The 25819-nt window shown below is 31.4% G+C and overlaps 3 protein-coding genes and 1 long non-coding RNA gene across 23 annotated transcripts in view; 2 read left to right on the forward strand and 2 right to left on the reverse strand.

Moving 5' to 3' along the window:
• The window catches only part of LOC108563051 (T-lymphocyte activation antigen CD86-like), a 270481-nt gene extending 259762 nt beyond the window's left edge, over positions 1–10719 (forward strand). Inside the window, exons 5-6 of one of the 5 annotated variants that reach the window (XM_017921604.1) lie at positions 6338–6506; positions 9859–10719. In XM_017921604.1, coding sequence (XP_017777093.1) covers positions 6338–6506; positions 9859–9977 — 288 coding nt within the window. In that variant the 3' untranslated portion in view covers positions 9978–10719. Of the gene's footprint in view, positions 1–6337; positions 6512–9858 lie in introns of those variants that run through there. The other 4 variants (XM_017921603.1, XM_017921606.1, XM_017921605.1 and 1 more) reach the window with 4 other exon arrangements.
• Positions 10720–14475: 3756 nt separating this feature from the next.
• Positions 14476–21339, reverse strand: LOC108563046 (cyclic AMP-responsive element-binding protein 1). 11 transcript variants are annotated; one of them, XM_017921591.1, is made up of 7 exons: positions 20894–21339; positions 17828–18011; positions 17570–17725; positions 17192–17321; positions 16621–16692; positions 15552–15686; positions 14476–15377 (listed from the first exon to the last, which is right to left on the reverse strand). In XM_017921591.1, the coding sequence occupies exons 2-7, from the start codon at positions 17990–17992 to the stop codon at positions 15148–15150; spliced, it is 888 nt and encodes a 295-aa protein (XP_017777080.1). In that variant the 5' UTR covers positions 17993–18011; positions 20894–21339; the 3' UTR covers positions 14476–15147. The 11 variants fall into 11 exon arrangements, with proteins under 11 accessions (XP_017777080.1, XP_017777089.1, XP_017777087.1 ...); XM_017921600.1 differs by lacking the exon at positions 20894–21339 and adding an exon at positions 20651–20728 and having other exon boundaries at positions 17579–17725; positions 17918–18011; XM_017921598.1 differs by lacking the exon at positions 20894–21339 and adding an exon at positions 20651–20728 and having other exon boundaries at positions 17918–18011.
• LOC108563049 lies at positions 20090–25146 on the forward strand. Of its 6 annotated transcripts, XR_001891077.1 has the most exons (7): positions 20705–20792; positions 22002–22083; positions 22779–23031; positions 23216–23410; positions 23500–23636; positions 23708–23854; positions 23924–23997. It is a non-coding gene; the product is annotated as an uncharacterized LOC108563049 (long non-coding RNA). The 6 variants fall into 6 exon arrangements; XR_001891076.1 differs by lacking the exons at positions 23500–23636; positions 23708–23854; positions 23924–23997 and adding exons at positions 20090–20262; positions 20431–20583 and having other exon boundaries at positions 20660–20792; positions 23216–23462; XR_001891075.1 differs by lacking the exons at positions 23500–23636; positions 23708–23854; positions 23924–23997 and adding exons at positions 20090–20262; positions 20431–20579 and having other exon boundaries at positions 20660–20792; positions 23216–23462.
• Positions 23470–25597, reverse strand: LOC108563045 (allantoinase). The gene is made up of 10 exons (XM_017921589.1): positions 25277–25597; positions 25069–25220; positions 24867–24981; positions 24654–24800; positions 24552–24588; positions 24400–24499; positions 24157–24343; positions 23948–24101; positions 23692–23897; positions 23470–23634 (listed from the first exon to the last, which is right to left on the reverse strand). Exons 1-10 carry the CDS (start codon positions 25409–25411, stop codon positions 23494–23496), a joined length of 1374 nt encoding a protein of 457 aa, XP_017777078.1. The 5' UTR covers positions 25412–25597; the 3' UTR covers positions 23470–23493.
• Positions 25598–25819: the final 222 nt, after the last annotated feature.

Below are 25819 nucleotides of genomic sequence, written 5' to 3' on the forward strand. Positions count from 1 at the left end.
GATATTAAGTGCTTAAATGTTGGAAAATTGCTGGAGCAATTCGGCTTAATGGAATGCGGAAAATTAAAGGACATTTAGATAGGGATGGAGTTGGATTGAATTACCGTCTAAGCGTATGGCGATTTTATCCAATTTATATGACAAAGTGAAAGAAAGGTAAAAAAAAACATGTTTTTTGTTTCATTAGCAATTTTTATTTGAAAATTTAGTAATTAAATTGTTATTACGTAACCAAGGAAATATATTCTCAATAAAGTTTGACGTTCAATGACAAATTTCAAAATTGTTGAAAAGAAATTTGTTTGAAAGATAATTTGTTTGAATGGAATTTTGTTGTAAAAAAAAACTATTCCTTCGCATTTTCCTGTTAGGCAATTAAAAATTTAACATATCAAATATTTTATTTAAATTTATTAAAAATTTTGATGTATATTACCTTACATAGCTAAAATTAAAAAAATTATTATTTATTTTTTTTAAATACATTAAAATTAAGTTTCCTATAAATTTTTATTAAATTTCAGCAATATTTTCAATGAAAAATGTGGTAGTTTTTGGTAAAGTCGGGAAATTTTAAGCTTAAATCGTGTATGATCAATTTTTCATTAGAACATAAAAAATGACCTATACACAAGTGACAAGTATTACTTGATGCAGGTTTGTATTCACTTGGTGATTCTAATTGTAAAACAAATCATTTTTGTATACAATATAAAGAATACATTAAAATTCCAACAAGTATTTAGGTCTCTTTCATGTCTATATATAATTTAAATGTGCCGGTACCTATAAGTACCGCCAGACGACAAAGGGTTAAAAATACACACAAACAACTTGATGATATTGGTATTTCCATATACAATATTGTGCGTTAGGTTCGGGTAACTTAGTTTTGGATATATTTAAAAATACATTAATTGTTTTAACGAGACGTTTGAAATGAATTTCGCGTAAACTTTGAAATAATCTCTATGGAAAAAGTAGTAAATTTTTTAAACAATTTAATATTTACATAATTCATTAATAATATAATATAATTTATATATAATAACTGAATTACTATAATCTTAAAATATTTTCCCTTTCGTACAAATTTTCTTTCAAACAGAATTCCATTCGAAGAAATTATTTCTCGAACAATTTTCCTAGAACCTATACAAATATGAAGGTTAAATGGTTTTCAAATCAGCAGATTCTCTCCAGACCTTTTTCGGTTTTTCTTCAGCATCATCATTTCCAAATTTTAACCCAATGCAAAATATCCATAAAATATTTATTATAACATTATTTTTATATACTTTATAGTTCTTTAAGTTTTGACTGATCTATCAAGTGTAACTTAACCCTCTATTGCATACTATTCCCAAATGGGAACTTAACATAATATCTATATAATAAGATCTAATCATTGACATATTTGTAGAAGAAGAACCCCATCTTTGGGTTGGCCTCCCATAACGAGCATTTCGCTTAATGCTCAAAATGAATTGTAAGAAAAATGAGAAGAGAAGTCCCGGATTGCGCGCCTTCTACATCATTTTTAAAACTTGTGTACACATATTATGTGTATTTTTGAATATGTTTCACTATACGAGTAAAAAAAACCGGATATTTTGGAACGAATGAAATTCATTAGCTTTATATATTAGTACAAAGTTTTTGTTAATTAAATTTATTTAAATTAAATTCATGAAATAGTTAATAAAACAGCAATTATATAAATTGATTCAGAGAGACTTTGGTCTTTAGTTGATATATAATAACAGAATTCAGTGAGTGTTGTGGATTCTTTTGATATAAATTTTAAGGGATGGGGTAAAAATAAATAACAAATACACTTGAAAACAACATTTAGTTATGCATGCATATCACCAATTTTTCAAACTTTTTAAAGTTATCGAGTTCTATGCTTTTTTTAAAAGGATATTCAGATCGTCGAGGGTGAAGCAGATAAAGCGTTTATATTCAAATGCAATTTAAGTTCGCTTTTTTTTTGTTCCTCCATCGTCTAACAGTTACTCGCTCGCTTTATGTACCCGAGAGAAAATGTTATGTAATAACTTTGTTGGCATCTATTTCGTCCTTTTTTTTTTCTCATCAGAAGCCATCGCTCTTCTTTCTCATCGCTGTTGTTGTTCTTGTTGGTAAAGTTTTGATATTATTTTAATATTTTAATAAACACGATAAAAGCGTACATTGCGGCTTGCGGTCGTTGAATTTTTCAAAAGCGTTGAGTGCCGAAGATAAACATTCAAGGACGGACCGAAAGCAGAGAAAAGAAGGACCCTTCTGCAATTAGATGAAGCTCGGGATTGATTTTGAATGTTTCATGAACTTCTTTTTCCTTGTAATGTAGTAATCATTAAAGCCCTAATAATTAGCTATTTGTTCGCCACTAAAAGCCGCAAGCACATAAAAAATACAGTGGAAATAAAAACGCAACCCGAAAGAGAGAAGTAAAAGGAAAGCGATAACAACTGGCGAAGAATTAATGTACATGTGGATACGCACGCAGAGAGGAACGCAATTGGATATTTCACAAAGAAAAGTCAACGGCAAACAATGTAAAAGAGAAAGAAAAAAAAAAGAATAAATAAAACAACAACAACAAGGCGAGTTGGCATTCTGTAATTACTTTACATCCCGAAATTGCTTTGGCTTTTTCCCTGTCTCCCTTTTTTTCCCACTCAGTTTATCGTTATGGAAATTCGGTGTTCATTTCGTGCGCTTGATGTAAAGTAATAACGTGTTAAAAAGGAAACTTCCAAAGGCCATCCTCGAATGAAAATTGCATTCACTTTTCACTCACGACCGAATTAATCCAACAGCCTCAAAGTTTAATCATAGTTTAAGCAAACATTAAAAGCAGTCTAATTACAAAATGATATATCTAACATTTAACTTCATTATGACCACGCACAGACAGTAACAACAAAAAGAACATTACTATTTTTTCTTGATTAATTTACATTAGCGAGCGAAGCATTATAATAATGGGATTGTTACAGTAACAAATCTAGTTAAGGTGGCAGAAGACGTCTTACGCCACTCAGTCTGTGTACACGCCGTAATAAGTCTTAATATAATTGTAAAACCCAAGGCTGCGCTTCTTCCCCAAAACTTAATTAAGATCTATGTTTCAGACCGCGGCTATACACTGGTAATAATAATCCATTTCGTGGAGCTTTTAGTTTTTTTGTTACACCTTCTTCTTGTAGTTGTTTTTTCTTTTCTCTCCTTCCCTCTGGGCAATGATTCTTTCCTGTCCGTTCTCCGTCTTGTGGGATGCCCAGTTATTTAGCTGTTCGTGGACGACGGCTTTTAACGTAACATCCTCAAGAAACACACAAATTGTATTTACGTGAGATTTCCCAGGAAACGAAAACTCAGGCCACGCAACGGACATCTCATTTTGGTTACATGTTCACTCAAATATTAAAGAAATGTATGAAATCTCTGCAGGATTTTTTCTATAAAGCAATACTTGTCGAATTACTATAGAAAATTATAGAAATTGATAGTTTATATAATAAATTTAAGAATTTTACAACAATTTGTTTTATAGAAATTCTAGGCAAATTAATTAGACAACTTCAACAACTGAATCAACATGTTCAAAAGGTAGTACATTGCGTGTATCACCTCCAATCAAACAATTTGTAATAATTTTCAAAAGTTTTTACAGTTTTTAGTTTCATTTTTTTTTTCTGTAATTAATATAAAATTTAAATATTAACAAAAATAAACATAAAAACTCAGAGAATTTACAAATATTAGGTGAATGTATGTAATATTTATGTAATAGAAAGTTTTTTTTTTGTATTTAAATGAACAATTTGCAATAATTTTAAAAAGTATTTCAAATTTTACTTTCATTTTTTTTTTCTTTTCTGTAATTAATATAAAATTTGAATATTACAAAAAAATAAACGAAAATATACGAATATTAAGTGACTTTATGTAATATTTATTTAATAGTTTTTTTTTATTTAAATTAACATTTTGCTATAATTTTAAAAAGTATTTCAATTTTTAGTTTCATTTTTTTTTTTCTTAAACTACAATTATTATAAAATGACATCCTATATTTAAACCTTTAATATTAGGACAAAAATAAACATTCAAAGTCAGAATGTGTACGAAGATTAAGGGAATTTATAATGTGATAGATTAAGCTTAAAATATATGTTGAGAGAAATAATTAAACTCTGAAGCATTTCGCATAACTCATTACAATTTCGCTGGTTTTTATCAATTAGGTAATGTAGTCGTAATTTACGTTCAGTTCTCGCGAGATGGAGGCTATATAATACATATACTTATACATATATATATATAGAGAGAGAAATATGTAAAGAAAAAGAAGCAAAGAGAGATAGAGAAATGTATATAGAAATGATGCTAGCTCCCCGAAGTGTAATAAAGTTGGCTGGTACAAAAAGCTTTTGTTTATTGCTTAAATATTGTTTCCTTTCGTAGTCTGCTATGCTTCCTCCTTCCCCGAAAGTTAACTTTCAGCTTTAATTAGCGAATACCATAACTATCTATCATTATGGCAGCTAAAACCGCAAGAAATGAAAGAAAAAAAAAACTTTTAACATCTTCGTGTTTCAGACAAGGCAACATTAATTCATCAGCAAAAGTGCGCGTTTCCATATTTATTTTTTTATATATTATTTTCCATTTCTACTTACGTAATTTTAATAAATGGTGCAAAGTTTTACGCTGCACTCATTAATTCATCAAAGTCGTATCACCTATAAATCACTCTCAACTACATCGTTTAAAATTTTCTCCAAAAATTACATAGCAAATATCTTTATTTTACGTTGTATCTACTTTAACAAGCAGATTGAAAAAGCAGAAAATATTTTAGTTTTTTTTTTTGCTTTAGATATTCGAGGCACAATACAATCAGAGACCATTTATTTCGGTCCATTACCGCATTGTATCGGTTTGTCAGGATCTCTGTTGGTGGTCGTGCTTCTCTTCCTTTCCTCTTTCTTTGTAATATTTCCAATGGAGCTCCCCGTGTTTATGCCAACGAAGAAAAGGGATCTATTCTGAATCCTGTGTATTTGGATAACAAGGAGAAGGAAAAAAAACGAAAAAAGTCTGAGAATAATATCTAAACAACCCGCGGCGACGTGATCAAAGGGCGGTTTTCATTTAGGGCGAGGGCGCGAGATGCGCGCATTTTCTAGATTTGCTCATGTAAATGATTCCATTCTGAAACGTAAACGGCCTAGCCAAAAGGGTGGAAACAATGCTGAACATCGCCGAAATTGCGAGCGCCCTTCGCACGTTTCCTTTTTCCTCTTCCATATCGAGGTGTGTTATATATTGTATGTATATTGTATTGTACGTGTTTGGGTATGTATGGATAAAATATTCTAGAATCTTTTGAAATATACACACAAAGGGAGGAGTGTGCGTTGGTGGCAAAAAATAAACATATATGTGGGGGATTGTTGGAAGATGAATGAAAACGTGTTTTTGTTGGTGCGGCATGAACATTAGAGAATTGAAACTCGAGAATGGAGATCATCCAAAACAGGAGTTACAGCAGAAGTAGCAAGACCGACCGGTGTCAACGTACCTTTGTTTGTACTTCAACCTACGAAATACAAACGTTTTAGTCGTCATTCATCATATGAATTATATTAATAAGATGAAACAATTTTACCTAAATATGAAAAAAATTTAATGAAATTTTACTACATAATGGTTGAAATAATGTTTAATAAGTAAACTAACATTTTATTAAGACAACAAATAAAATGTTTTCATTAGTTCAAAACTTTAGATAAAATAAACATGAAAATGCTTCTTTATGTAGAAGAGAGTTGATGGCGTAAATGTAAGGTGGAAAGAAAAGAGAATGTCTGAGGTTGTAATTTTTGTTTTGGATTTGAGACGTTCAAGAACCGACGAGGTATATTAATTACATGCAATGTATTTGAAGCAATTAGCAGTTCGGCAAGTCTAAGAGAGAACAAAATGAATATGGATGTGGCCCTAAATAGGAGCACTTAATCACCCACCATTCAATTATGGGTTTATGTGGTATTTAGGTACGTTCGTTGTCCGAGTGTGGATGTGTATGTATATAGGTGTGTCTGTGTGTGTGTGCGTAAATGATGTCCTGTTGGCGGTGATAATAATCAATTAATCAATGAGTCGGACAACGTTGTAATCGACGACATCAGCATTTGGCCTGTATGTATGTTTAGGGGTTTGTGCACAGATTGCACTGGTGCACTGTGGCAACGGTAGGGCAGGGCGTGATCAATTGGTCAATAATAACAGTTCTGGTGTTGTTTCGGTCTGATTCCAGATAATAAGCTATTCCAGTTCCCGCGGGGGCGTCAGCGTGGCCACGGAAAGGGGTGAGACCAGCCGAAGTGTCCTGCTGATCCAGAAGGCCAGACCCTCCGATTCCGGCAATTACCAATGCAATCCTTCTAACGCCAGACCTGCCAACGTCACAGTTCACGTTCTAAACGGTTAGTACAAAATGAATACCTAATACATCTATATCCATCATCATCTTCATCAACAACATCATCAACCTTACCATACACAAAGGACACAACACCTCCCAACTTCTTTGCTTTTGCTGCTTCAATCTACCAAAATAAAGAATCTGATAAAGAAGGAGAGGAGTCACGGATGTAAAAAAAAAATATTGTATAGGGAACGACGACTGACGCGCTCTGTTGCTTCTTGCGCTCATTCATTTAGGAATTAATTAATTTTTAATTAAAATTAATAGCTGAGGGATTTACTTAACTTTATTAAAAAAAAATGGAGGGAGGAAAGGACGAAAATATGCAGGATGAGTAGGTACAATAAAGAAGTTTCGGGGGAGAGGGGTCACAGAAGAGAGGTGCTCGTTGCATTTCATCAATTAAATCTCTCCAGAGGGAAACAGTCTGATTAATAACAACGAAAGAATGAGAGAGAGAAAAAAAAATGTACTTTCTCGTGCCTGATATAAAATTTATTAATTAATTTTAATTGTAACCTCAACTTTACAAATTAAAGAAAAAAGTATTACGTAAAACACTTATTATAAATATATAAATTAGTCATGAAAATAAAGAAGTACTTAGAAATATTAAATATTTTTGATGTTTAATATCTTTTATTAACACTATGACATAAAACTACTTGTCCCAGAATAATGACTTTTCGAAATGATAGTAAAAGAAACAAATAGATATGCAGCAAAGAAAGTAGTTTTTAGTAGTATTTTTCTTGAAATATTTACTAATTGAATGCTAAAGGAACTGTACAAAATCGAAATACATTTGTTTCGTTACATAACTTATATTTTATTCGTATGTTAAAGGGTTAAATAAAAAAATCTAAATACAAGAGATTTTTTCTATCATAAAAAATAATATGTTTGCTCTTAAAATGCTTCAAAATACATCAAGGACGTTAGTTTTACACAGAAAAAGATGAAAATATGTGTATTTAATTAAATATGTATTATATAATTTAATTCTAATTTATTAAATTTTCTTTTCCTAAAAGTATTTTTCTATATTATATGTAAATAAATTGATTAATTGCTGCAAAATGTGAAAAAAAAGTATATTGACAAAGTTTAAATCCATAAGATATTTTATGAAAAGGGTGTATGTTCATCAGCGAACAGATATACATTAGTAACTTTGCCTACATGGAAATCCGGATTTATGCGTTTTAATGAAAAAAACACACACGTACACATCGCCGTCGTCGTCCCTCGGATAAATGAAATACGGCCCTTTTGACAATCATAATCACGTGTCGTATTTTTCATACCGGAACTTTCCGCCAAAGAAGCTTCGCGCAAAAATAACGTTAGCAAAAAAAAACACCCCTTCAATTTGCAGAATGACAGAATCGATACGGCTTAACGCCCTTTTTGAAATATTGCTCAATAAATTAAAACCAAGAGTAAAATATAAACAAGTACATAATTTGATAATAATAAATTTTATATTGGTTATCTAATTACTAATTAAAAGGATGAATAAACAAAATAAATTACATTTTAAGTTAGTTTAAGTTTTGGGATCTTCAGGTCACAAATAATGAATAAAAAAGAAAGAATCAGTGCTGTGTTACGCATGTCTTCCTGATTCCTGCAAGGTGCACAGATTTTTTTTTTCGTGGACGTTCGAGGAAGGGAAAAAATGGAAGTGGCCCATTCATCTTCGAGATTGCTATCGGAACAGATATGCCCCATTCATCAAAAGAGATACACATTCGAACTGGATCGCACGGGATGAATACATGAATACATCGCGCATTTCGGAACCAAACTGAGGGATTTAGAGCAGGATAACGTTTGCCTTGTGTTAATTGAAGACAAGGGAAACTGACGAGAGAGAGAGAGAGAGAGAGAAAAAAAATAGTGAAGGCCGTAGGAAACAACTATTCACCGATGTGTGGAATCGCTTCCAAAGATACATTCATATAGCAGGATTCCTGCACGTCGCACATACATACATGAATGGATCATGCTTCCGGTTCAGAACTTGGATTTAACCGTGTTTACCGTGAAGAAACAATGCTATTTATTAAAGAGATTTCCTGTACGATGCAAAAAAATATTTACTATATCTCTGTTTGAAAACGTCTAGTTAACAAGTAGTAATTCTCATGAAAACAAATGAACAATACCCAATAATATACTTAATGAAATCCCGACAATCAAAATTTCGACATTCGAAATCCCGACAGTATTAAAATCTCTTTCATTTGTTTATAAGAAATTAATAAGAATAAATTAATGTTAATTTAGAATATTTCTTAATTTTAACTGTCGAGATTTTGATAATGTCGGTATTTCTAATGTCGGGATTTCGATATAGACCCACTTAAATAAGTTTCTAAATTATATATTAACAAGTTCCATTAGCAACAACATTAATTAACTTCAAATTATTTCAAAGTTTATTCGAATAATTCCCAATATTCGAATACTTAATTACTACTATGTAATTAAGTTTCAAGACTATTACTTAAGTTCCAAAGCAACAATATTAATATACTTGTTTCCAAATCATTCCAAAGTTAAGTTTATTATAACTGAATTAATAAAGTTAAGTTTAAAATATGTGAAAAAAAAGTCAATAAATGTACACTTTATTCGAATAATACCGAATATTCATATACTTAATTACTACAATTTAATTAAGTTTCAAGACAATACTATTATTTAAGTTCCAAACAACAATATTCATTATTATACTTATTTCCAAATCATTCCAAAGTTTAAATTGTATTAATAAAGTTAAGTAAAAATATGTGAATAAATAAAATATCCAAGGCTGAAACATATTGATTAATACAGAATGGAGGCAATAAATGAAAAAACAAACTTGAAGGAAAATAGAAGCGTAGCAGAAAAACAATAACTGGTTATTACTGAAACAACTCTATTGATTTTCCTTCTGCTATTCGTGTTTGTTTATTTTAATTTTATTGTCGAATTCTGATAGCTTACATCTCCGTTTTCTATTATTATTTTACGTTGTTTCTTCATATTTTTCCACCCTTTGCCTTCTGCAATAGGAAATTGCGCTTTTATTTCACTGATTTGTCCCAGTCACGAAAATATATTTACGAGCACGCACGCATTTCCACTTTTGTGTTCCAATTTTGTTTTTATTATTTACTATAAACTACACAACCACACATTTACATGTTCTCATAGATCAATCATTGAAGATGATCATATAGGAATTTAATCATTAAGATGATTGATTGTAATGATCAAATTCCTAAATGAATCCACGAATGAAATATTGCTGTTGCTCCTGCTGTGAGATGAATTTAATTTTTGTTCAAATAAAAAAGTTGCAAATGTTATAGGAGAGCACCCGGAGGCGATGCAGCACGGAGGGAACCAACGCATGGGTTCGACTGTAAATGTATTCGCTTTACTAACCATCCTTCTGTTGAACTCTTACTGTTAGTCAACTCAACTGAACACAACTCCCCTACTGTACGATTTATTTACAACCAGTCCCATTGTAATAATCTCTGTTATCATTGCTCTCTCTCCTCCACGTGTTTCGGTTTCGTTACCCCCAAGTGAAACGATGAGGATGAAGATGAAGAAGACGAAGAGGAAGAAAGTATATTTAGTCGTTTGCTGATGATTCTACGTTTCTGTTTATTGTACATTTTTCGTTGTATCCTTTATGAAAATGTCGACAAGGTATTCTCGAATGCTGTGTAAAAAAAAGAAGCGAAGGAAAGAATGAAAGTCGTAATACTACTAAATACTAATAATAAATAATAATCTAAAAATTTATTCACATCAAATAATTCACACAAATGATTCACACTCTCTGTTAGGTAAAAAAAAATGGATTATAAAAAAAAACATGATATGAATATGATATTTATTAACAGCAATTACGTATATTGTGGATGTGGCTATTATTGTTTGTACTACTTCTTAATCTAATTAGGATTAACGGTAATCTAGACGAGAAAACCCCGTCTCTTTCTCTATCTCAAAAATCACACTACTTATCTCATAATTTGTAAAACAAATTGTATTACTTTCCTTATGATTTTCGAGAAATAAACAATGTGAACGTAATTTTTTCTCCGTATGTTTAAAAAAATAAAACAGTTTTTCTCACATATACAAGAATTATATATATATAACAGAACACACACGCATTTTAACCCAAAAACTCTATGGATGTCATCTTCAAAGGAAACGTAGTTAACTTATTGTATATATAATAATGATAATGATATAAAAAACATAATAATTATAATAATAACGATAATGATAATATAATGATATATTAATAAATACATTAATTAAATGGCAAATTGAGAGAAAGAAATATATTCAATGAGAAGTAAAAAAAAGTAAATAAAAATAAAAGAGGAAATCATTTCTGTAGTTTTTAAGGAAAAAAAATAAGGGAAAAAAAATAATATATATATTGTTGATTTATTTTCTTAAGTTCTTGGACACGATTTATGTATAAAAAAAAAACAAGTGAATAAGATTCCGAGAGCGACACTAACTAATTTTAATAAACCAATAAAGTGAAAGAAAAAAAACAATAAATTACTTGTGTTTTTATTGATTCCTTAATCACAAAATCCTTTGTAATCCTTTATTTAATCCTTACATGTTTCTTTCAGATTAAATATAGTTATTGATTTTTACTCATGAGATAATATACTGTAAAGTAATCGAAGTAATTTGAAGAAAAACTATATTTCTTAAACATGTTTCTATGATTCTTTGATTCATTGAATCTTGTTTTTAAATTTGACATTTAGTTCTGCCAGATTTCATCTGCCAAGAACATTTTTAGAAGAACAGAAATTCCAAAGGAAATAATCACTAATCCGATATTTTTGTTTGTTACAAGATGTATTATTTCTCTATGTTTGTTTTCTAGTACAATACAAAGCATTGAATTTTGTTTTCAAATTATACGTTCAGATCAAAATTAATTCTGCTAGTTTTCATATTTCCATAGTTAATTCTTATAGAAAGTTCAGAAACTAATGTTTAATGTAAATTTAAATTCTAAAGTAACAAAAATTAACGACATTTCAGAAAAAAATCTAACATATATTGTCATAATTATTGAAGTTTGTTTGTAAATTTGACATTTAGTTCTGCCAGATTTCATCTGCCAAGAACATTTTTAGAAGAACAGAAATTCCAAAGGAAATAATCACTAATCCGATATTTTTGTTTGTTACAAGATGTATTATTTCTCTATGTTTGTTTTCTAGTACAATACAAAGCATTGAAATTTGCTTTCAAATTATACGATCAGATCAAAATTAATTCTGCTAGTTTTCATATTTCCATAGTTAATTCTTGTAGAAAATTCAGAAACTAATGTTTAATGTAAATTTAGATTCTAAAGTATAAAGTAACAAAAATTAAAGACATTTCAAAGAAAAATCTGACATATATTGTCATAATTATTGAAGTTTATTTTTAAATTTGACATTTAGTTCATCTGTCAAGAACATTTTTTAGAAGAACAGAAATTTCAAAGGAAATAATCACTAATCCGATATTTTTTTTGTTACAAGATGTATTATTTCTCTATGTTTGTTTTCTACTACAATACAAAGCATTGAATTTTAGGTATAAATTAGACGTTTCCTTCTGCTAGTTTGTACAGATTGAATTTTGTTTTTAAATTTGAAGTTAGTTCTGCTAGGTTTTATCTAAAATCAACATTTTTGAAAATACAAATATTTCAAAGGAAATAATCATTAATCCGGTAGTTTTTTGTTACAAATATTGATTCATTCTCCTAGTTTCCATAGTCAACTTGATCCTTAAATCTCTAATCCAAATTTTTTGGAAAGGTAAGTGTTTCCACCACGAGATCAAATAAACAGTAATTATTTTCAAGCTTTTTGTTTCCCAGTGATTCCGCAGTGGAACCACATACTTTTTTCAAATACTAAACAAAAATAGAAATTTTTTATTGTATTACATAATTTCGTAAAGAATTACAAATTTCTAACCTAATTTTACCATAAAATCGACAGTTTAGACAAAATTAAGTTGTACCAAAAAGGGTTTACCTTAAGAAACAGATTCAAAGAATAATATTTAAATCTGACATTTGTTATTGTCAAATGCATCATTCTTCTATGATTATTTGAAATATTGAATTTGTATTTTAAATTTGACGGTTAGATCCAAATTTCATGTTTTCATTGTCAACTTGATCCTTAAATGTAATAATCTATAAACCAAATTTATTGGAAATTGCATATATTTAATATTATTTCCAAGCTTTTTGTTTCCCGGTGATTCCGCAGTGGAACCACATGTTTTTTTCAAATACTAAACAAAAATAGAAAAATTTGATTGTATTACACAATTTCGTAAAGAATTACAAACTTTTAAACTAAATTAAACCAAAAAAATCGACAGTTTTGACAAAATTTAATTGTACCAGAAAGGGTTTACTTTAAGAAACAAAATTCAAAGTATAATATTTAAATCTGACATTTGTTATTGTCAAATGCATCATTCTTCTATGATTATTTGTCTTTATTATATTCAGATTGAATTTTGTTTCTAAATTTGACTTTTAGTCTACTAGTTTTCCAGTTTTCTTTTTTTTTAGTCTATTTAATTTATAAAAATACTTATATTTAAAGCTATGATTAAAACTTTGAAAATCCTTTCCAATTCCTAAATTCGCTTAGAAGCAAGAACAATCCAACTTCGACACTTTTCCGAAACTTGCAAAATCTCCGGCTTCAATATTTATACTTAATACCGCAATATAGAGAGGAGATAACATTACCTCAATTCCAGCAAGTTCGACCATACGAAGTTATGTAATAACACAACAGTTTGAACTGATCCCATCGTTATTAATCCCAGTTTACGTGCCTCGAGCATCGAGAGTTACAAGTGCAAAACGATACAAACAAATCGACGAACAAAAAAGAAGGTAAGACAAAATTTATGATAACAACAAAAATAAAAGAAAACTCAATCATATTTATAATATATAATATATTTACTCTCTCAATTATCATATAATATATATAATTTATTTACTTTTTTTCATCAATCTTTTAAATTTTATATACAAATTTCGCTAGCGTGACACGATACAAAATAGACATATTATTTATTTTTTTTTGTTATTAATAATTATATTATTATATTTTTCTTTCTCGTTTTTAATAAGAGTGGAAACAAAATATATAGAGATACGACAACAAATATACTTTCCATAAACATAATAATAATAGGTATGTACAAAAACAAAATAATAACGTAAGGCGCGTAAAAAAATGAAAGAGAAAATCGATTAGCTTTGTTTTTTCTTCTTCTTCTTTCAAAAAAAAAATAATAACCTTAACTGTAAATTAATGCAATTCTTATTAAATAATTAAAACGTAAAAAATAAAACGAATCGAGTTTTCCTCTCATTTTGTTTTGTTTTTTTTTTTCGCGGGAAATGCAATTCCCTTTTCTCAATTTATATAATATATATATATTTATTTATTTCTTTTTTTCATTTGCTTTATAGATAAATTATCTCTGATATGTAAAAATACAACTTACATATACAAACTATATACAAATTCAAATAAAAGAATGTTAATTAACGATAATTATTGACTTAGATTCCATCATTTCCACAAACATTAAAAAAAAACATAAATTTCTATACAATACAATATTTATATTTTATATATTTAATTCGAGTGTTGCTTTCTTATTCTTCTCTTATTTTTTTTTTAAATACAATGTTGTTTAGGCTTCTTTCGAATCGGTTCACTATTTTCATGTGTGTTAATATGGCACGTAATAAGTAGAGTTAAGAAACTTGGTTTCGTCTTGGAAAACGATTTATCTAGTCAATTTCTTCTTTTTTCACAATTATATTTTCATCTTATAATAAATATTTCAAGGCACTCTCTTTCAGGTCCGAACCAGTGTGTAATTCTGTGTGTAATTATATAATAAATACTCCTAACGACCGGCTCTACAAAACAACTAGACACAATAAAAAATAAATGTAAATACACATATGTTAGATAAATATATATACACGTTATTAAATCGGCTCCTCGGATTTGCGGTTTAAAATACACATGCTTTTGCGTTCTTCGTACAATTATTATTATTATTATTCTCGCCGTCCCGTTTTAACAACTTCTTCACAAGCCTTTCTCTCTTTTTACAGATTTCGTAAAAATTACTTTTCTTTATACATATTATACAATTCGTTTAAGTGTTTTTGTGTGTAAAATTGAAATGCGAAACATTTCTGCCCAACGAATGAAATCGTCAATTTAAAAGAAACTCGCGCATTTTCCTCTTCCTCAAACAACCTCGGACAGGTGAGGAAGTTTTTGCAAGTAGCACCAGAACTAAATATTTATATAAAATAAAAACAAGAAGTGTAAAAGAAAAGGAGCAAACGAAATGCAATGTTTGCATGTAACGTTATTCGTAATAATAGACAACTTGAGATTTACCTAGTTCTACATAAGATGATACCCAACGATAAGGAGTAGTCCGATATCTCCGGCACCGCGACTTTCAATAAACAGAGAAAAAAAACAAACCAACGACGGCACTTCTTCATCGCTTTCACACAAGTCTCATTCCGTCTTCTGTTTGCAGTAGAGCTCCTTCAGCGATTTCAGCTCGTCTATCAGGGCTTTGTTCTGGTTTTCGAGCACGGCCACCCTGTTCTCCAAGCACTTAATGTACTCCTTCTTCTTCCTTCGACATTCCCTTGCGGCCTCTCTATTCTTCAGTAGTCTCATCTCCCGTTTCCGAGCTTGATCTTCGCCGCCGCCGGAAGTTATGTTCCCGCTCTGCGCCATCACTGGAACCATACGAAGCGAATTAAACACCAACTTTCGCTATAGTTACACAACGTCGCTCACACATAGACACCGAAAAAAAAAATACATATCTTAAGTCAACAACTCTTGACACGAACAAATGTTATTGGTTTCCTTGGAAACCAGCCACCTGCGATTCAATTGCTGCAATTTACCTGGGACAAAGAATTCCTGGCCTTGGGCGTACTGCACTATCGCAGCCCCCGCGGTCCCGGAATTCGTCATCGAGAGTGTGTGTATGCTTTGGCCGCCTTCGCCGCTCGAAATCTGTATGGCGCCTGCAGGTATCACTGGAACAATCGAAAGATCATTGATATAATCCGAAGACAAGCTTGATATTTTCATATCAGAGCTGCTTTAATCATTTTTTTTATACGACGTTTCTGGTATGTTAATTACGCATTTTTTTCTGCAACCACCCCAAAAAGTAAACACAACCCGCAAGCTACCTGCAAGATTAATCGAGACTTAAGTGATAGAAGATAGACTGACTGAAAAAAGGTTGATGTTAATTCGTGACACGATTTTGCTTGATTAGTGGTGGATTAGTTTTGCTTGAGACTCGTGGATTTCGTAGCTTTTGTTAATTTACTAACATTTTCGGTGCAATTATAATATTGTTATTAGTATTTACTTTACATATTTTTCTCTTTTCTTTCAATTATTTTCCTCAAACTTTCAAAAAAAAATTATTATATTCAATTAGTTTTTCTTGAGACCCGTGCATTTCTGGTTTTCTGCATTTGTTTAATTTACTACCATATTCGCTGCAATTATAATATTGTTATTAGTATCAAAAATAATTTACTGTATAAATTTTTGTCTTTTCTTTCAAATATTTTCCACAATTTTCAAATAATTTTAATTCTATTCAATTAGTTTTTCTTGAGACTCGTGGATTTCGTAGCATTTGTTAATTTACTAACATTTTCGATACAATTATTAGTTTCTTTCAATTATTTTCCTCAATCTTTCAAAAAACTTGAATTGTCAAAATACATCCTTTGTAAATGTTTTGAATTGTATTCATAAATAATACTTAGTTGTACAATTGACTAAAACCCATTGAAGGCGAATCAGAAGACTAGCTGTTAGTGCACAACAATATAAATAAATAAAAAAGTACATCATTCAAAAACACTAAACTCTACGAGTATAGGTTCTAAACTACTGAGTAAGAACAAATGCATTAAGAAAAGACAAATAATTGTAAGCGAAACTGACCTGTGTGGTATGGGATAGAGTGAGACGATAACTCACTGTCCGCCTCGGAGGAAGTCTGCTCGACTTTAGGTTCTGTGAACACCACAATCTGCATTATATCCAACTGCGCCACTCTCTAAACCCGCCAAAAAAGCCAAAAAAATAATAATTACAGAGAAAAAAAAAAGAATAGTAGAAAACTCGATTATTTTTTTAAAATTTAAATCAAAATTTCCGAAATTCCTTATATGCGCTCTCCTATTGACAAATCCCATACCACAGCGAATCTCGTAAATTCACGTTCCTTAAAATCATTTAATTAAAGTGTATTTGTGTGTGTGTTGTGTAATTTTGTTTTCATGCAAAAAAGAAAACTCTTATATTCGAACATGCAGAAGAAAACCCATAAGCGAGTGAAAAATAAAAGAAGATGAGAAAGAGAGATAAATTGATAACTGAGTACACTACCTTGGAACAGATCTAATGAGGACTATTTTTTTTTTTCTGGTTCAAAAAAAAAAGAGTAAATCTGGATCTAACTCTGGTATCAATCAAACAAAGCCACCGAAAGAGCATGCAGTAAATAACATACCAGCTATCTCACCCCCTCCAAGATCGTTGAGTATTTTCCTATAAGAAGGTCTTCTCGTCAGCAGATCCCTCCGCTTCTTCGGCGACTCATCATCCGAATAACTGTCATCACTCGCCGTCGTCTCGACCACCTTTAGGATAATAATATTGATATCAATGGAATTCGTTTGAATGATTTTATAAGATGTAAATTAAAGTGCAATTAGTTAACGAGCTTATCTAGGTAGCAGAAGATCGCTGAATCCTCTTATCCTCTCCAGAAACAATGTGGAACCAAGAATGTTTTCGGTAGGCAATTCAGCAAGAACTACTTTTCTTTAATGAAACAGCGCTCACAAATTATAATTAACACTCAATAGAGAAAGAAAAAAGAAATTACATTAATTACCTGTAACGCGTGCAAACTTCCTTGAGGCGTTTGGATGACAGAGTTGGGTTTGCTGACGAGTATCACGTTTCCTTTTCCTAACACTGGTTGTATATTCGCTGCTGTTTGTATCACCGATTGCTGGTTGGGCTGTATAACGGATTGCACCTGGAAATTCATTTTAAACATCATTGGTAATTATTTAAACATTATTTCATTTGGTTCGAATTTCTTTTGGAGTTATGCCCTCGAACAGGTGGGTAACCCTACCTGCGTCTGGGCATGGTTGTTAGATGCTGGCAAAGTTAGGTGCACTATGTTAGTAGATGCGACCAATTGTTGCTGAGTTACAACTCCTACCGAAGAGATTGCCACCGGCGGTGGCGATGGGGCTAGAGGATCAACTGTCCCGTTTTCGTCCACCATTCCATCCATCTCCTAACTGAACACCCACCTACAAAGAAACAACAACAAATATCATTAGAAAGAATCTAATAACATTTATATCATTTGTTGATAATTCCAAATGTATTTAACATTAATTTAAGTTATATGCAAATATAATGTTTAATATTTAAGTTTTAACAAATTATTGTGATCTTTGTAAATGTTCAATTCCAACTTAACATTTAAGAAAATATAATTACACTGTTAACAAATAAGTAACTAAAATGTTAACATTAATTTAACATTAAAATTCATTGCAAATGTACTGTTTCGTTTGTGCGCTTTAATATCTAATGTTTAACATATTAAGTTTAAACACGACAATTATTGCGGTACATTAAATCTTGCATTTTGATATCTTCGAAGCTCTCTCAAAGCGGATGCTTCAAGCGATAATGACAAAGTAATGGATTTTTAATGACACAAGATCCACATTACAGTAGTTCTATCCAAATTCTAATGCACCTAACGTAACTTTCGGCCAACAACCATAGTTTTTAATTGAAACATAAATATATTAATTCTTTATAATTTGTATAAAAAAAAACATTTTGTAGAGATATTGTATCACTTCGTTAATGTAAATGTGTTAAGCACATCATCAAACAGATCATATTTTCCTTTCACATATGGTTGACTTATTTCAGTTGAAAGCATAGTATATTTATATTTTTTAGCTTTAAGTCTTAAATTATTCTCTACCGTAAAATTAAATTTAAGAAGTAAAAGTATTTAATTTTATATATAATTAAAAATATTTTTTAAAACTTTCGTCTCAAATTGTACAATAATTTATTTATACAGGTATCTCTCGAGTTACGAACTCCCAAACTTACAAACAAATTTTCTTGTTACAAGGAAATTATAGTATTAAATAAAAATTAACTGTCCAAACAATTGATAATTTCTTTAATAAAATATAATATTTTTGGAAGATCTACTATCTGTTTTGTTCTATCTTTTGTCGTTTTTTATTAAATAATTGTGATGTCTACATTGAAAAGTATTTGTAAGTAAGTATTTTGTTTATTTTAATCTATTTTTTCAAATTTTTGCACTCAGTAATACGGAATTTAACATATATAAAAAGTAAAAACCATGATAAAGCGTGGTAAGATAAATATATTTTGAAATTTTTAAAATTCCCCCGACTTACGAACAACCCTTTGGAACGGAACTAGTTCGTAAGTCGGGGAATACTTGTAATATATTCAGCGACGAAATGATTAAGTATCATAGTTTATGCAGAGAAATACTTGATAATATAGCAAAATGCATTGACGTCATGTGAATTCATTTTTAAACAGATTATTTCAATAATTTAAATATTTAACTGATTATAGTTGTTTTTTTCTCTTTATGTAACATTGTTTATATCTTATGTAATGCAATTAAACATATATAGTATAGAAATTATAGAAAATTGGTATCATTAAAATGGCAAATAATTTAAATTAGCTAGTATTTATGTAATTAAAAACACATCAGTTTCAAACTCGTTCTTATTTATAAAATAAAATTTAGGATTTTAAATTCTTGCATTATATAACAAATTAACGCCAGTTTAATACAATTATTGTAGTAACTTACAAATAAATGTTTAGTTAAAGATATAAGCACGTTTCATTATTTCATAATTTAGTGCAAGTTACAATTATCTTCACCATTCGAAAGAATTTTTACCAAATATAGAGTATAAAAAAAACATTTGAATTACCATTAGTATTCTGAGCATAAACGTGCCAAATAGATCTTATACTTTTTACAAGTATTCTAATATAAAACTGTATTCATTTTATATAACTGAATACCTATTATTATGATTTTCAGCTTCGACAAAATTGTTAATGTGCAATCATTAACTATGATAAAAAAAGGTAGTTTTTTCTTTATAATTATTTTCTTTAAATTTATCAAGTAAACAAAAAATAATTATTTTAATTATAATTATTATGGAAGAATATTGTACTTAATCATAAGCACAATTATATAACTAAGGAATCATTAATTAATTAAGATGTGGTAATATTTTGAAATTTGAACGCAGATGTACGTTTGGTTGCATACCTCGATAAGTAATCTCAACTTTAGACTGAAGTTAAAGCTAATTTAGAAGCATATTTAAAACGCAATAAGCACCTTGCTGTAGAATAAGAGCCAAAAAACATTGTATATTATCTATTATTTCATAAGTATCATGATAAGAAGAATATGGTTAATCTCTTTTACTGCCTGATTTACTGCTGGAGGCGTTTTATGTAAGAAACGTTAATTCGCTAAGTTATGTATATATGCATACACTTATTTATATAAGTATGTGTGTATTTCTATTGTTTACATTTTGACGGTAAACAAATCGCTGCAGCCGTTCCTATGGAATTTGTTTGTTATTATGTAACTAATTTTGTTTTGTTTTCTTGTAACAGTTCTTCGGTTGTTGTTGTTGTTGCCTGACAGTGGACCTAACCAACAAAATTGATGGGGGGCTGCGTTCGGAGTCCGTTGCAATATCGAAAAGCCCAGTTTCTAAATGTAAAGCGAAAGAGAGAAGGGTGGAAGACGCTTCATGCATTTTGTAAGTAAGTGTATTGTATTCGTGTTATGTGTGTGTGTATATATAATGTGACGCCATATTCCAAAATATACCTTTTGTAGAGTTGCGAGTGGTAGGCGAGACATGTCCGTCGAGTATGCGGCCCGGAGGATAAGAGCATCTCGCCGTCGAAGAAGACGGCCGCCAGGAAGCGGCGATGATGGTGAAGAGGATCGGAGGTGGTCGTTTAGTTTGGTATGTGTGTTTGGATGTATGTGTGAACGAGTGGTGGATGTGTGTGTGGTGTCTGGTGTGGTCCATGACAGATTGTTATTATTCTTCGGCTGAACACTTACCAAGTTACGTGTATTCCTCGTCACCAGCTTGCTGCAACCGGACTGGGTAAGAGGGCTATACGTAGTAGCCACGTCAAATTTTCTGGGCGGTTCGTCACTGGATCACGGAGCAACTAACAAAGTGTGCGCGTCACAGCAATGGCCGCCCCGACTCCTCTACGCGCGCTTCGATAACAATCGTTCACAACACACTACGCATGCTGTCCACTCTACAGCGGATCCTCTCAACCTTCTCTTCTCCTCTACTTGCCTGCATTTTCCTGTCTGCTTCTCTTCTACCCGCCAAAATATCAAAGACAAAAAAAAGAAGGAGCAAGGACGTATCTGTCCCGCAATCCCGCACCTGTTCCACTACTAAATACTTTCCCTTCATTGCAAATACCACAGCCATCAGCTTTTACTTAGTTTCTTTTATTATGGCCCTATTTCTCCACACAATTGAAGCTTATTGCACCTTATTATGAACTTCTTTTCTGAATTTTAACAACAGCAATAAAATTTCTTTTGTATCATTCAAAAAAGTTATCACCTTCTACATTTTATAACTTTCAGCGTTCATAATTTACCTGTTTAAAAACACACATTTTCAGCATGAAAATTGATAAATACGTACATTTTTATTATTTTATTAACAACATTAGAAATTATTTTCTATCGTCTAAAAAAAAGTTGGCCTTATTTTATAAATTTCAATTTTCATAATTCGCATGTTTAATTTCAAAAAGATTTTTTAGAAATTATTACGTCTTAAAACTAACATTTTTTTTGGAAAGCAACAAAATGATTAGAAAAATTCCAATTTTACGATTTATCAATTGAATGTTCTAATTAGATTATAAAACATTTAATTTCTTCTCAATTCATAAGACTTGTCTATACGTTGAAAACATGTTCTGGAAATTCCGGAACGAATAGTTTTCCTTTTCGTTTTCTCAATGCATTTGCAAAACGAAAGCGTTCGCTTTCGAAATGTTGGATCATTTCCAACCAAACATTCCAACGAAGAAATGATAAACATGGCCCGCTCCGCTCGCAAAATGACACAAAACTTATTTTCAATAGATTATCCGTGTACCGTGTCAATAAAAATAGCCGATTTTATTTTCAGATTCCCCTGCAGCCACTGAAAGAAGTAAATTAATGTCAGCGCGCGCGCGGGGTGAACGTTCAAGGCGATAGATGATATTTCAGTAAGTTATTTATTAGACAAATTAATCAATTTTCAACTGATTAAATCCACACAATATCATAATATTTATTTAAACAGTTAAACATAAATAAAATAATTAAAACTTATATAATTAATCATAACAAAAGTTAAAAAAAAAACTAAACTTAATGTCATATATAAAAATATGTTGGTTACAGTAATTTATAGAATGTGTTGTATTTGAAACGTACATTCCAAAAGCAAATTGTTGGCAATATTATGATCATTCACAGCTTATTTCATATTCGCAACGGAAGCAAATGATAAGAGAATGGCGCTTTGTTAATATTCAATATCGTCGTACATTTCCATGAAGTTAATTACAGAAACCACTTAAATGGAAATAGCTTTGTAATTAACTCATTTCCAATTGCGATGCAGTATCGACTGGTTAGATCTAAGGATAATTTGTATTTCTCGGTATTTCATAAAATTAGGAGTCAATACAACAGCATTATTAATTTTAAAGTGGATTTCGCGAAATGAAAATATCATTTCGCGAGTGCTAATTGCAAACATTAATATAAGTATCAAATTATGTAAAGTAAATTTCTTTTAACTTTTTTTTTTCAGTAAAAATATTTCTGCTTTCAAATATTAAATTTTAATCGCTTTTTATGTAATATTAAACGCTGCAATTGAACAGTTGTGCGATGTAAATTGAATTATTTTTAGATGGATTTACTCCTCCGTTTCTACCGTGATTCGAAAGGAGCTGCGGCCGTTGTAGCGTCGTACGTTTGTGTGAACGTTCCCGTGCGTTTTTCCCGCCTTCCATCTCGTGCCCCGCCACCGTCCCAATAGGATTCAAATCCTTGCACCTTGACCTATGCTTGTCGGTCGTTGGGAAATCGAAGATTGTTCACATTTTCCAGCCGATAGGAGCTAAACGAAACGGCAGTTCAGCTAATTGCGATAATTGCCATAGGTAAACATTGCCAGGAGTAAAAAAAAAAACAGGCAGCGCTCTCCGCGTGCTCAACCGAAGTCCTTGAATTAATTTTAAACCGAGACACTCTTAGAGCTATGGAGAGAGCTTCCATGGAATTTTTGTAAAATTTGAAACATATTTCCCGTATTTTTGTTGTTGTTGTTGTTGTCGCTTGTTGCAGGAAGAAAGCGCGGAGTTCTGGGAGCGCGCCCCACGAAAGGTTACGAGGGGTGACCTCCGATGACGCAAATCGAACCACATGTAGAGACGCTGACGTAACGTCGGGGCCGCAATTACGTCATGATGACTCATATATTTGTCATGTTCGGAGCCGTTGGTCGGAGAACAGACGAGGGCAGTGGGAGGCGAAGGAGGAGTAGGTATAACGACACCGAAAATAAAAATCTCTAAAGGACCAAAAAAAAAGAAACTGAATACGTATATATATTTATATTTAAATCATAGGTCTATGTCAAGCAAAAGCTTTCCTTTGGGCGACTTCATGAATTTGCTCTTGGATTCCGAATCGTAGACCAAGTCCCCACGCACATACGTTTTCAGGACTTTCCCTAAGACTTCTCTACCCATGTACGGATTTGCCTGTAACATCATTAATAATTTACACGTTTCCTCATGTAACCTTATAAAACTAACAACCTTATTTTTATGATAGATATCGGATTCATTTATGGTGCAAATAGCATGCGGATCCCAGACGACGAAATCCGCGTCGTAGTTTTCTTGTATCCTGCCTTTAGACCCATGCAACCCAACCAGCACGCTCGTAGCGCGGGACATATACTTGTTGATATGGAAAAAGGTGAATCCCCGTTGCTTCGCGCCAGTCCAAAACAACGATAGACCTTAAACACAAAAGATATAATTTCAGATAGAAACTATTTCACTTCCAAACCAAATTGGAGCGAAGCAATTCCGCCCCACGCCTTCATATAATCCCCGAAGTTTTCGTCATCTGGAGACAGCAGCTTCAAATCAGGAGTTGACGGGGAATGATCCGATACCACCATATCTATTTGCTTTTCCTTAAAGGCTAACCACAGATCTTCCTTAAATTTGAAAAGGAAACAGTTTCATATGCAAAGCCTTTAGCAATTATGTTACTCTGTTTTCTCTATTCCGAATCGGTGGACAACATTTATATTGCGTAGCTCTATCAGGAATCTCCTGCGAACATAATGTTAAATAATGGTGGCACGTTTCCGATGTTATCCTCAATCCCTTCAAACGAGCATCTTTGATTAACTTGGCAGTTTTAGCACTCGACACATGAACAATATGCAACATAATCCTAAAATAGTATTCATAATAACATTAAGATTTTCCATTATAATTTCTATTAATAACTTGTCGTATTTCAAGCCGATTTCGATTATTTTTTTAACAGCTTCAATTTCCATTTCCTCCGGTCTCGATTTCAGGAAAGTCTCGTACTTTTGCGGATTACCTAACGAAAGACGTTTCATCAAAATCCACTTTTAATGAATTTTTTCTATTACCTGTGCATGGCTCGCATATAGCTAATTCGGCGTGTATCTGCAATTAGATGATAATTTATATTTTAAAGAAAAGGCAGTTAGTTTTTTTTTTTGAAGACTCACAGCTAATGGCGCGTTGCTACCTTTTAACTTCTTCATAGCCAAATCGAGTTGGCTTTCATTGAGGCACTCGAACTCTTTGACGCCAGATGGACACATGAAACATTTGAAACCGACAACTCCCGCTTTAATCAATCCGTAAAATGCATCCTTAAAAGGAATTTAAAAATTGCATTTTCTATAGATAAACCAAAATTTATTTATTAATTATTTTACTGTATTATCTGGTACAACGCCTCCCCAGAAAGCCACATCAACGTGTATTATGTCTCTGGCTGCGTGTGCTTTCACCAATAAATTTTCAACATTCGTAGTAGGCGGAATGGAATTTCTGAAAATATTACATGTTAAAAATTGCAACTTTGCATATTTAAGTTTAAGAATGTCAACTCTTCAATACTTATTTCTGTTTATTTACAGAGGCATATCGCAAATGGTGGTGATGCCGCCTGCTGCAGCGGCTTTGGTAGCAGATTCGAAACCTTCCCATTCGGTTCTTCCGGGCTCGTTGATGTGTACATGGCTATCAACAATACCGGCCATCAGGAAATCATTTCCAAGAAGTATTTTCTATGAATTGAAAAGTTATGAATATGATGACCTTCGTATCGTGTTAGTATAAATACCCTGGTATTCTTCACAAAACATATTTCATCAGCTTCGATGACCTTTTCCACTTTACCATCCGGATCGACGAGGACAGCTCCATTCAACAAGGTATGCTCCAACACGATATTCTTGCATATGAAGAGACGGCTCATTTTCTCACTGCGCACTCGATTCACTTACTTGCAAGTCTGCTAGGAATATGCATATGTGTTGTATTTATTGCGAGAGATAAGATATGTACCGAGTTTGTTGACCTCCACAATTTAATCCTAATCGATTTATTGGTGCAAAAACTACCTTTTTTTTTCTGATTGAAAAACGAATCATTTAGGGTCATGCATTGCAGTTTAAGGAAATCAAATGAGATTAGATAATATAAAGTATGAAGAATTTATCACGAACACTTTTAATTATTTTCATTGCTAGGAACTTAATAAGACTCATGTTTCAATCAATTGTTGATTTTAATGGCGTTACATAAGCATTACATAATTAATAAATTTAAATGTTTAAAACACATTTAATAAAATACAATTTTCACATGTAATTATTTTTTTTGC

Source organism: Nicrophorus vespilloides, unplaced genomic scaffold (assembly GCF_001412225.1).
Source record: "Nicrophorus vespilloides isolate i.1.1-1 unplaced genomic scaffold, Nicve_v1.0, whole genome shotgun sequence".
Lineage (NCBI taxonomy): Eukaryota > Metazoa > Arthropoda > Insecta > Coleoptera > Silphidae > Nicrophorus > Nicrophorus vespilloides.

Bases quoted from the DNA above. Each gene is read 5' to 3' on its own strand.
- LOC108563046 (XM_017921591.1), bottom strand. From the start codon at position 17,992: ATGGATGGAATGGTGGACGAAAACGGGACAGTTGATCCTCTAGCCCCA. The intron at 17,726-17,827 runs GTAGGGTTACCC...ATGAATTTCCAG, and splicing joins ACAACCATGCCCAGACGCAG to GTGCAATCCGTTATACAGCC. The intron at 17,322-17,569 runs GTAATTTCTTTT...ATTATCCTAAAG, and splicing joins ACGCGTTACAGGTAATTAAT to GTGGTCGAGACGACGGCGAG.
- LOC108563045 (XM_017921589.1), bottom strand. From the start codon at position 25,411: ATGAGCCGTCTCTTCATATGCAAGAATATCGTGTTGGAGCATACCTTG. The intron at 24,500-24,551 runs GTAATAGAAAAA...GTCTTTCGTTAG, and splicing joins TATATGCGAGCCATGCACAG to GTAATCCGCAAAAGTACGAG. The intron at 24,344-24,399 runs GTTATTAATAGA...ATACTATTTTAG, and splicing joins ATCGGCTTGAAATACGACAA to GATTATGTTGCATATTGTTC.